At 45.6% G+C, this 12007-nt stretch overlaps 1 protein-coding gene across 1 annotated transcript in view; it reads left to right on the top strand.

Moving 5' to 3' along the window:
* Positions 1-343: 343 nt before the first annotated feature.
* Positions 344-12007, top strand: part of PRDX3 (peroxiredoxin 3) — a 32354-nt gene continuing 20690 nt past the window's right edge. Inside the window, exons 1-2 of the mRNA XM_068258029.1 lie at positions 344-446; positions 7305-7404. Coding sequence (XP_068114130.1) covers positions 411-446; positions 7305-7404 — 136 coding nt within the window. The 5' untranslated portion in view covers positions 344-410. The remainder of the gene's footprint in view (positions 447-7304; positions 7405-12007) is intronic.

Consider the following 12007-nt stretch of genomic DNA (forward strand, 5'->3'; position numbering starts at 1 on the left):
GGGCTGCAATTTGGCATAGAAGTAGTCCGGGGAATCCCCTCCCTACCCTGAAAATTTGGGGAGCGTAATAGGATTGGAAGCAGAGATATCTGAGGTGTTCATCGCGGCAGGAAATGTAGCCGAGCAGGCTCCTACTGCGCATGCGGGGCAGCGCAGGTTTATAGGCAGTACGGTCAGATATATCACCTGGTAATCCTCAGAAAACAGAAATCAGCTACTCACACTGACTGCTCATCTTCTGTCAGATGCAGTCCCGCCCACCAGCTTCTGCCGCCTCCGATCCTCCTCCGATCCGCCCTCCGTGTGGAATTCCCGAGGACTGACTGAGCGTAGGCCACGCCCCCTCTCATCTCATTGGCCCGCTCGGCGGGCGCGCGCAAGGATCTGCGCGTCACAGTGTGTGCGTGAAGATGGCGGCGTCCTGGGGAAGGTTACTTGGTGCTCGGGTGAGTGCACGCGCTACAGAACTCATTGCAGCGTTCCTCATCTATGTACAACATCCTCATCCACACGGGATGGCAGATGTAACATCATATAAATTAAGGAGAATTCGGAATAGAGCTGATAAAACACGTGGAGAGCCAGACGGACCAATCAGAGTTTAGATCTGCAAGTCTGCTCCTGTATGTATTGTATTTTGTAGTGGAGGATAAACTAGGATAATAATACTGCATACAGTCAGTATATCATGCAAAATAGGTTATATCAGTGCAAACTGCTACATGTGGTATAGTGCAGAACTATCCCAGCTTATGTAATACTCTACACAGTGTAGTGAAAGATCATATCCTATATTGTAAGCCTTTGGGCAGGGTCCTCCTCCTTTTGTGTCCTACCTGATCATGCACCTCCATTACTGCGCACCCATGCTATGCATTTGAGTGAACCTAACTTGCCTAATCTCCATGCTCCCCTCCAGTGACTGACTAAGCATTACCTGGTATTCATACTGTACTGTGTGATCTGGTTTTCTTGTATTCCTGTATTGTCATATTGCTGTTTGTCACCCCTAAATATTGTCTGTAACCTAAATTAATGTCCAGCGCTGCGTACTATGTTGGCGCTTAATAAATACAATAAAGAATAATAATAATATACCACTGCTCATCTGTTTGGGGTGTACCATGAACAATACCACTCTGCACAGTGTAGTGAGACGTTAAAGGGAACCATAGCTGAAGAAGAAAAATAAGTTATACATACCTGGGGCTCATCCAGCGCTGCCCGCAGCTACGAGAACCGGCTCCCCGCTGTTCCGTCAGTCGGAGCCAGTCTAAGCGTAGCAGAGGTGCGCTCTTTGCGTATCTCTGCAGGAGTGTATGGAGAGATACGTAGAGGGTGCACTTCTGCGTAGCCTGGCTCTGATGATGTCAGCGACGAGAGCCCGTTCTCGTAGTTGTGGGCAGCGCTGGATGGCGGCGTGGGATCGATCAGTGCGTATGGGGCTGGAGGAAGCCCCAGGTATGTATAACTTCTTTTTCATATCACCATCTCTTGTTCCCTTTAAATTATATAACTATATGTTCTAGTGGATTACCATAAACCATACCACTCTGTGCAGTGAGAGGTTAGATTATATAACTGTATGTTCGTGGATTACCATAAACCATACCACTCTGTGCAGTGTAGTGACAGGTTAGATTAAACCTTTGGGGACCGGCTGCCTGAGGCTGCTTAATTGATTTCTTTTTAAAGAGAGTGAAGCGAGAATAAATCTCGCTTCAGACCTCATAGATAGCAGGGGCATGTGTGCCCCTGCTAAAACGCTGCTATCCCGCGGCTTAACGGGGGTCCCTGATACCCCCAAATCTCCTCCGTACAGCCGGGGAGTGCTTCCTGGTTGGGGCAGGGCTATCCGCCGCAGCCCTGCCCCACACGTGTCTGTCAGTGCGTATCTCCGCCTCTCCCCCTCCCCTCTCAGTCTTCCTTCACTGAGAGGGGCGGGGGAGAGGCGGCGATGCGCCGCTGATAGATGCGACTGGAGGCAGGGCTGCAGCCGTTAGCCCTGCCTCCAGGAAGCAATAAATCTGCGACTAAAAGACGACCAAGGATTGCGGGGGTGGGTTTGGGGGTGAAGGGACCCCCGTTTAGCGGCGCGATAGCGGCGGTTTAGCAGGGGCACACATGCCCCTGCTAACTATGAGCTCTGAAGCGAGATTTATTCTCGCTTCAGAGTCTCTTTAAGCAATACCAGTTGCCTGGCAGCCTTGCTGAGCTATTTGCCTGCAGGAGTGTGAATCACACCAGAAACAAGCTTGCAGCTAATCTTGTCAGATTTGACAATGTCAGAAACACCTGATCTGCTGCATGCTTGTTCAGGGTCTAGGGCTAAAAGTATTAGAAGCAGAGGATCAGCAGGATAGCTAGGCAACTGGTATTGCTTAAAGGGAAGGTTCAGGGACTATAAAAAAAAAAAATCCACATCCACTTACCTGGGGCTTCCTCCAGCCCGTGGCAGGCAGGAGGTGCCCTCGGCGCCGCTCCCGGTGGCACGCCCGGCCAGGCCGGCGTCCAGGTCGGGCTTCTGCGCTCCAATCTGCGTCTCACTGGTGCGCGCTGACGTCATCGGACGTCCTCCGAGCTGTACTGCGCAGGCTCACTACAGCCCGGAGGATGTCCGATGACGTCAGCGCGCACCAGTGAGACGCAGATTGGAGCGCAGAATAAGCCAGACCTGGCCAGGTCGGGCGCGCTACCGGAGACCACCGGAAGCCTGTGGATCGGCACCGAGGGCAGCTCCTGCCTGCCACGGGCAGGAGAAAGCCCCAGGTAAGTGGATGTGGATTTTTTTTTTTTAATAGTCCCTAAACCTTCCCTTTAAAAGGAAATAAACATGGCACCCTCCACATACCTCTTATTACAGTTCTCCTTTAAGGACCAGGCCATTTTACATGGGGGGGGTCAGGCAGCCAGATCCCCCAGTATTGCCTGGTGTCCCTGAAATGCCAGCAGCCTTCATTTACCTCCCAGGCTCCAGGGATGAACAGCTATAGCCAGCATCCAGGATCACACTGCTGTTAAGTTCTGGGTTGCAGCTTGATGACGTCATCAAGCCGGGACCCAACACTTACGTCACAGTTAGTGGGCATGCCAGCCAGAGCGGAGGGGAGCGATGATCGCTGGGGGAATGTCAGGAAAGTGAGTGGATCCTCTTCTTCCCCCTCCTACCGCCGGTGCTGTAATAGTGATCACTACCATCCGCCGGCGATTGTAGTGATCAGGAACCATCGCAATTGGCTCCTGATTACTGAGGGGAGATGTCAGATCAATGTCAAATGACAGCTTAATCTCCCCTCCTGGGTGCGCACGATCGCGTTGGGAGCATAAATTATTGATTTGTATAGCGCCATCATCTTTCGTGGAAATGACAGGTGGCGTAAATCCTACGCCACATCAGACTTGGACAGCCACAAGTGCGGCGTAGGATTTACTATAGGCGGTCCCCAAAAGGTTAAATCAATGCATGTAGTCTGGGGGGGGGGGGGGGGTTACCATAAAACTTTACGCAGTGTGGTGAGAGGATACATTATATTTGATGTGTATATTCTAGTGGGGGATACCATAGAAAATACGGTACTTATCCGTTAGCCGGGCGCATCCGGCAGGTGGCGACAAAACTCCACCAGAGTTACATCTTTCCCTACTATCCACGGCAGCCTGGAGGGGGAATAGTAATTAGCGCCACCTGCCGGATGCGCCCGGCTAACGGATAAGTACCGAAAATACCTCTCTACAGAATACAGTCAGAGGATTACTGGAGTTTCTTCCTCTACGCTAGGGACGGTCAATGAGGTGGAATTCATTCTGAGTTTCTGCAGGATTATGTAAATTTTGTAGGCAAATTCATGCAGCATGAAAATGGACCAATCTATTTAACCCAACCGGTCCATTTTCAAGTTACATATATTTGCATACAACACTTGCGGTGCTAGTCGAGCTGCAGCCGGAAACCTCATAGGGTGCAGATCTCCAATCACAGCTCTCTCTACAGCACAGTGTTGTGAATGGCAGAGTAGTGTGGGTGAAGTTTACCCTAATAATATAAATAGAAAAAAAAATGAAAAAAATTTTTATGAACAGTGTACAAAACACTCTTTAACGTGAACCGAGGGTGAAAAGAAATTGATGATAATCTTATCGTCCTACTCAAAAAATGGCTTTTTGTTTGTTTTTTGTTTTAAGATATCCCGCAGTCTTATTTTATGTTTAAAAACTTAAAGGGAACCCAAGGTGAGAAGGGATATGGAGGCTGTTATATTTATTTCCTTATAAACATTGCCAGTTGCCTGGCAGCCCTGTTGATCTTCTGGAAAAAGTAATGTCTAATGCTGGGAATACACCGTGAGATTTTTTTGGAAGATAGATGGTTCGATAGATCATTTCCGACAGGTCCGATCTTATTTTTGAACGGTTTTCTGATCGATTTATCACAGAAGTGAATGGAAATCGATTAGAAAAACGATCGGACAGTAAATATGCTGAAAAATCTCGTGTTTTCCCAGCATAAGTGATGAAGCCTATGGCTGATCCAGTAAAACTTGAATCAGAGTTACCGGATCTGCTGGATGCTTGTTCAGGGGCTATAAGTATAAGAGACACAGGATCAGCAGGCCTGCCTAGCAACTGGTATTGTTTAAAAGGAAAGAATTATGGCAGCCTCCATATCCCTTTTACCTCGAGTTCCCTTTAAAGGACACCTGAACTGAGAGGGATCCAGCCAGACTTCATTCAGAAACACTTGGTCTGCATGCTTGTTCACAGTCTGTGGATAAAAGTATCAGAGGCATCCAGGCAATGTGCATTTTTTCAAAGGAAATGTCGGCCACAATATCCCTCTCAGTTCAGCTTTGCACATCACAAAAGCTTATAACAGCACTGCTAGTGGTTCCCAGGCCTTCATTTTCTATTGTCTCTATTCATTGACAGGTTTCCGTGTCCCATAGCTAAAATATATGAACTATTGACTTTTTAGATCTATTCCATGCACTCAAAAGCTGTTCTACTGCCAGGCATGAGTTTTATAACAGTAGTTCCTTATCATTGAGGGTTAGGCTATAGTGGACTGGGTTCCCTGTTGAGGAGAAACGATCACTTGCATACCTGAATGTCAATTAAGGCAGAGAAAGGAACATAGCTTAATTATTTGTATGATTGGCACTTTACAGGTCTATATAATGATGTTCCCTTTCTCCTCTGGTGCACTTTAAGGCCACGTTCATAATGGTGCATTGCAGTGTGGCCTAACGTCCGCTTTGTAATGCGGCTTGATGCATGGTAATGCACTAAATATGGCGACAATCAGTGTGGCACGTGTGTTGTGGTACAACGGTTCTCTATGGGAACGTTGCTGTAAAGCCTTGTGTTAACCGGTACGGTGAAGCATACTTTTCATTGACTGAAGGCTTTGCTGTATGCAACGCAATGTGCTGGTAACGTGTGGCACTGCTTTCACTATGAACATGGCCTAAAGACTGTTTCTGGTAACAGCAATTGTGTGTAGATAGCTTTTTGCACTGCAGAAATGTGCCATCACTCCAGAAATGTGAAACAGTAATTCAGCACTGTATATATTTTATAGCCGTGTTATACCCAGGATAGCCTAATGTAGTTATGATGGCGTTGTCTGGGTTGATATAAATTGCAGTGGGCTGGTAAGAGCTATTTCTACTCCCTGTAACCGATATGTGCCTCCTCTGCTCTTGGCAAAGTCCTCTCCCCCCTTTAGATTATGAGTTAACATGTCCAGACCTTGATCCCGTTCTCTGGACCTCTTGCACAACTTCCCTTGTCTGTATAGATTTTAGCAAGTACACAAAAGACCTTGCTTTGTTGTTCCCCCGATGTGTCTGTGAAAGTAGCTCACTATGAAGTAATTTGTTTGGGAGGACTGCAGATTTCCATAGAAGGCTTGTGCTAGGTACACATGACATGATCTGACAGAAAATCAATCTGATATTTACTCTCAAATCTATTATATCCGATCTGATTTCCTATTGATTTTTCGATCACTTCTATGAAGAATCATTTGAAAAATTGATCGGATATCAGATCAGACTTGTCGGAAATAATCGATCTGACCGTAAATCTGTCAGAAAATTGCATGGTGTATACCTATCATTATGCCAGGTACACACCATGCAATTTCCCATCAGATTTTGGGTTGAATGGATACATTTTGACAGATCTGTTATGATTTCCAATGGTTTTTCCTGATCGATTTTGTAGAAAAGTTATTTGAAGATCGGTCAGAAATCAGATCGGACCTATTGGAAATTATCAATTCGACATGAAATCTGATGGAAAATTGCATATTGTGCACCAGGCATTAGGCTCTGTTCCCAACTGAATTGCGAACCAACTTTTTTTTTTGTGTGTGTGTGCATACTTCACTTATTGCAAAACTGACAAGAAACAGCTCCTATTTTATATATAGGAGCCATTCACACATGCCACTCTGTAGTGGATCTGTGGCGGGAAGCGGGCTGCACTTCTGAGCAGTCCAAGATAGTCCCAGGCAAAAAGTTTACAAAAGAGTCAGATGAAAGATATTTATCTGTGTCTTTCAGATTCATCCTGGTGGATCTGATCTGCAGATGACTGTTAAGCTATGCACCCACCTATCGATCTTTATTTTTTTGGTTCTGTTTTGTTCCCCCCACCCCTTCCGATGACCGGCGATTTTTACACGGTGCCGTGAGGTGGGTACAGGCACACGATTGTGAACGTTGGTTAGTGTCGCGCGCTGACGAGACTGTCACGTAGAAAGGATCTTTAAGATCCCTGACGACACTGCGCAAAGTACCATGATCGCTAGAAGTGTCATTCGCACCACCATGTACGTTGCGTGACCTCCATGCTTAACCCACTGTCAGGAAGGGACGCCGCTACCGACCAAAGATCAGTCCTTCAAACCTCCCAGACAATCCTATGCGACAAATTCCTCAGTTTGCAAAGATTTTTATCTGATGGGTATATTACTCAGCTTAATAGAAGTGATGGCTAACCTTGGCACTCCAGCTGTGACAAAACTACAAATCCCATCATGCCTCTGCCTCCCCAAGTTATGCTTAGAGCTGTCAGGGTATTGCAGTGCCTCATGGGACTTGTAGTTCTACCACAGCTGGAGTGCCAAGGTTAGCCATCACTGGAAAAGACTGTGTAGTTATGCTCTCATACTACATGGAAGGTGGTAAAATTGGTCTTTAAACTTTTTCATTTTCCACAAACTTTTATCTCGTGTGTACCTAGCTTTAGTAACTGTAGACAAAATATAGGAATAATTTACTGTAATAATCTTTTCACAGATACTCCGTGCTGCAGCTGCTCCAGTTTCCCGTTCCGTCCAACGTCCTATCGCTGGAGCTCGCGTCAGCTGTGCCAGTACAAAATTTCATTTCAGCACGAGTGAGTACATTTTCTGGGCGCATTTTCATACAGCAGTTTGTGCTACAGTACATCTTCTATGGAATTGTATTAGACGAGCTAGCCTTCGTTCCTCATGCACATCTATGAGCCTGCCAGTGGGGCACTGGTTATTCTTCCTTGGACCCCTTTTTTTGTAGATGCTTACCGAGAGCACTTCATTTACTAAACACTTGTGGAGTCGGAGCAATTTTTTGGTACCTGGAGTCGGTGGTTTCATAAAGCGAGGAGTTGGATGATTTTTGTATCTACTCCATAGCCCTGGTGAAAGCATGAGTCTAAGGAGTCGGAGAGTCAGTAATACTTGGAGTTGCGGGTCGGATGATTTTTGTACTGACTCTACAGCCCTGGGTGTCTATCACATTGTTGCTTAGATCATTATGCTCGGCCTTTTTTCCAGCTTCCAACACCTCACCTTCAAGAACTAAATGTTCACTTTCTGCTTAATATAGCCCACCCTTTGACACATCTGTTGCCAGTGTTTATTTACTTTACTTTTTGGGATCTTTGAGACGGGCAGCTGAAGGCAGTGAACTCTCATTCTGTAGTTGCTCTCATGGCCGGGTGCAACATGGGTGGTGGACAGGCGCCTACCATGGAGCGGCTGTGCTCGGACATAGCTTCTCAGTTTTCTGCCGCAGGGTGATGCCACTGGCACACATGGTGTTACAGACACTGACATTCAGCTGCAGTTAAGTTTCACCAAAATGACACTCGTGGCCAGCAGACGGAGAGCTGAACTGCTCCTCAAGCGCGCAGTTCAGCCGTCCATTTGAAAGAGGCCTTCAGTTGTTTTAGGTTGTAGCTGATGGACTTTGTAGAGTTTTTATAGGCTTATGAGTGCAGTATAATCTGACTTGTGTGTGTGAACTGTGGCCAGGGATGAAAGTTTACACCATTTGCATATTTGAGAATGCTGCATCATGGGAAACCACACTTGCGCACTTAAATGAATTACTTTTCCAGTAACACTCCAGGACAGGTACACATTGAGACTTGGCTCCTCCCAGGAACAGGAAATATCCTTCAGCCTCTCTATAAATTCAAGATGGACCAAGGGTCAGGCAGTATTGGATATTTCCTGGTCCAGGAACCAGATCTCTCTATGTGCTCGCTGTCCCGGAGAGCCTGGGTGGCTAGGGAAGGTGTTGGCACAGAGCGGATCCTGCTACATACAGAGGATCTGCTGGAGCTGGGAGTTACCTGTGGGTTTGCCGGTTTGGTTGCAGCTCTTAGTCCGGATTTCTTGCCCTGTTGGTTGGCCTGGAGGTAGGAAAGGCAGCGCTTCAGGGAGGGCCGCGCAGAAGACGCACCACGCGGAGGCAACAGCAGGGAAGCTGGCGTCCGGATGATGCGCATGGCGGAGGCGTAAGGCGAAAGTCTTCCGGCCGCGACCTCGGAGAGTACTTCCGGGTCGCGTGACGTCACTTCCGCATCGCTGGGTGAAGAGGTGCGGCCGCCCGGAGTCCCAGTTTGTCAGAATCTCGGCGTCTCGCAGCTCGGAAAGATGTCGGAGATAGAGCAGGAGCCAGGAAAGGTAAAATTGCTCTGCTGGGACCCGGGCAGCGGTGGTGTCTCCTGTGGGAGCATTAAACCGCGTGCAGCATGAAAAGTTTTTTGGCTGCATGGAGCCTATATGTCAAACATGGTGCATTACAAGCATAGGCTGTGGCTATGCAACAATGGTTCACTTATTAACTCGTTTGTATTTCAGGCCAATGGAAGAACCCAGATAAAAAACTATTCATGTCCAGGGGTTTTAAAAGACGTTTTCCCTTTTCAGAGGAGGACTGTAAAATGTGGGATAAGAGCCCTAAGCTAGACTCGGCCTTTTCACAAGTTAATAAAGATGACGAACTGGCATTCGAAGATCTTGGTCACTTAAAAGATCAATCAGATAAGAAAATTGAATACGCATTAAAAAGGTTGTGGCCTGCTATTTGTGCCAACTTTAGGCCCTCAGCCGCAACAACCTGCGTAGCAAGGATGCTCGCGCTATGGATGCAACAATTAGAAGATAATATCAATAAGGGTACACCTAAAGACCAGATCATTAATTCGATGACTGTGATGCATAAGGCAATTGCCTATATAATTGATGCAGCATCAGAATCCATAAGGCTAACTGCTAAAGCAGCAGGCATTTCTAATGTAGCCAGAAGGAATCTGTGGATTAAGACCTGGCATGGCTTCAAAGAATAGAGTTTGTGCCATTCCTGTAGTAGGAGACACTCTCTTTGGGCCTGAATTGGATGAAGTTCTTGAGAGAACAGCCAATAAGAAAAAATAATTTCCAAAAAAGAGACAATTTAAAACGGGGAAAAGGTTTTTTTCGTCAAAACAGGCAGACAGACAGACCTGAAAATCAAAATAAAAGAAGAACCTGGTCCTTCAATAAAGATCAAAAGAGGACGGGACCAAGTTTTAAGACTCCATCCACACAAAATAAACAATGACAGTTTAAAAGTGGGAGGAAGGTTGGGCTATTTGGAAACTAATAACAAAAAGCCCGTTTATCATAGATCTAATAAAGAGAGGTTATCATATAGCTTTCAACACCAGACCTCCAAAAAAGTTTGTAGTAACCAAGAAATTAATATTGCCTCAACATCAAGAGGCATTGAAAGAGATCATCACAGATATGCTACAAAGGCAGGTGGTATCAGTAGTTCCGGTAATGCAAAGAGGCGAAGGCTTCTACTCAAAAGTATTTCTGGTTCAGAAACAGTCGGGAAAATACAGAATAATTTGAATTTAAAACCAATAAATCCTTACATAAGATACGAAAAATTTCGTATGGAATCCATTTATTCCATAAAAAATCTACTGATACCAAATGGCTTTATGGCAAGTGTAGATCTGCAAGACGCTTACTGGCACATTCCAATAGAACTAAACTCACAAGTTCCTAAGGTTTGCAGTACAGATGGAAAAAGAGGTTCGTCCTTTCCAGTTTCGCTGCCTCCCTTTTGGCATAACATCTGCCCCAAGAATTTTTACAAAAGTGATGGGAGAACTAATCGCAGCAATACACAAGGAAGGAATTATTGTAGTTCCTTACTTAGACGACCTACTAGTTCTAGCAAGAACATTACAAGAACTAGAGGAACACAAACAAACTGTACTAGTACACCTACAAGATGCAGGCTGGATTATAAGCAAGGAAAAGTCGTAGCTTACTCCAACACAGAGGATATTATTCCTGGGATTTATAATAGACTCAGTGAAACAGAAAATTTTTCTCCCACAAGAAAAAATACAAAAGATTATATTCGAAGTGGAAAAATTTTGTGCATGCCAATCAGTGACAATCAGGCAGATAATGCAACTTCTGGGTCTACTGTCTTCAGTAGTACCAGCGATCCAGTGGGCGCTAAAACATACCAGAATGTTACAGTCATGCATGTTAGCCCAATGGGACAAACATCAAGAGACACTGGATAGAGAAGTGATAGTAGATTCCCAAACAAAAGCCAGTCTGGAATGGTGGCAAATCCTACAGAATCTCACTCAGGGCAGACTGTGGTCACTGCCTGTCCAAAAAATACTAACGACGGACGCGAGTCTGTCAGGATGGGGAGCACATGTAAACACCTTTCAGGTACAAGGTGTATGGAGTCAATCGATGGCGGAACACTCATCGAACTTCAGAGAATTGATGGCTGTAAAGATGGCCCTGATCAGCACAATACATATTCTAAGGGCATCTCACATTCAAGTACAGTCGGACAATGCAACTGTTGTCTCTTATTTAAATCGCCAGGGGGGCACCAGGTCCAAGAGATTATTGTTCCTAACTCTGGAGATCCTGGATATAGCGGAACACGAGTTACTATCTCTGACCGCGGTACACTTGAAGGGAGTATTAAATATTCTGGCGGATCAGTTAAGCAGGGTACAGATCACGAATACAGAATGGTCCCTCAATCAAAGCTTGTTTCAGACAATAGTAAGCAGATGGGGACAGCCACAGATAGACTTATTTGCAAACAGTCAACAGGAAGTGCGAACAGTTCTATTCCCTCAATATGATGGACAATCCATTAGCAATCGATGCCCTGGCTCAGGATTGGAATCAGAATATACTGTATGCCTTCCCACCATTAAATTTGATTCCCCTAGTACTTCAAAAGCTGATGAAATCACAATGCCATCTGATTCTTATTGCCCCGAATTGGCCCAGGAGGGCTTGGTATCCGCTTCTTCTTTCAATGTTAGCGAAGCAACCATGGGAAGTACCGATATCAAAGAATATGATACAGGTAGAAGGCCAGGCTGTAACAAACTTAGAAAAATGGAAACTTAGTGTGGTTTCTGAAAGGGCAGTCCTTGAAAGTAAAGGATTGTCTTTAAGAGTAGTGAATACCCTATTAAAGAGTAGAAAAGAGAACACTCGTTTAATATACCAGAAGTATTGGAAAACTTTTATTTTATATATTGTTCCTTCTTCAATGCTCGGGTTGTTCTCAGAACGAGCCCAGAATTCCTTCCGAAGGTTGGAGACATGTTCCACAGAACACAAGAGATATTACCATCTTTTTGCAGGGATCCAAAAACAGAAAGGAAAGTAGGCAACATAAGTTAG

Source organism: Hyperolius riggenbachi, chromosome 10, assembly GCF_040937935.1.
Source record: "Hyperolius riggenbachi isolate aHypRig1 chromosome 10, aHypRig1.pri, whole genome shotgun sequence".
Classification (NCBI taxonomy): domain Eukaryota; kingdom Metazoa; phylum Chordata; class Amphibia; order Anura; family Hyperoliidae; genus Hyperolius; species Hyperolius riggenbachi.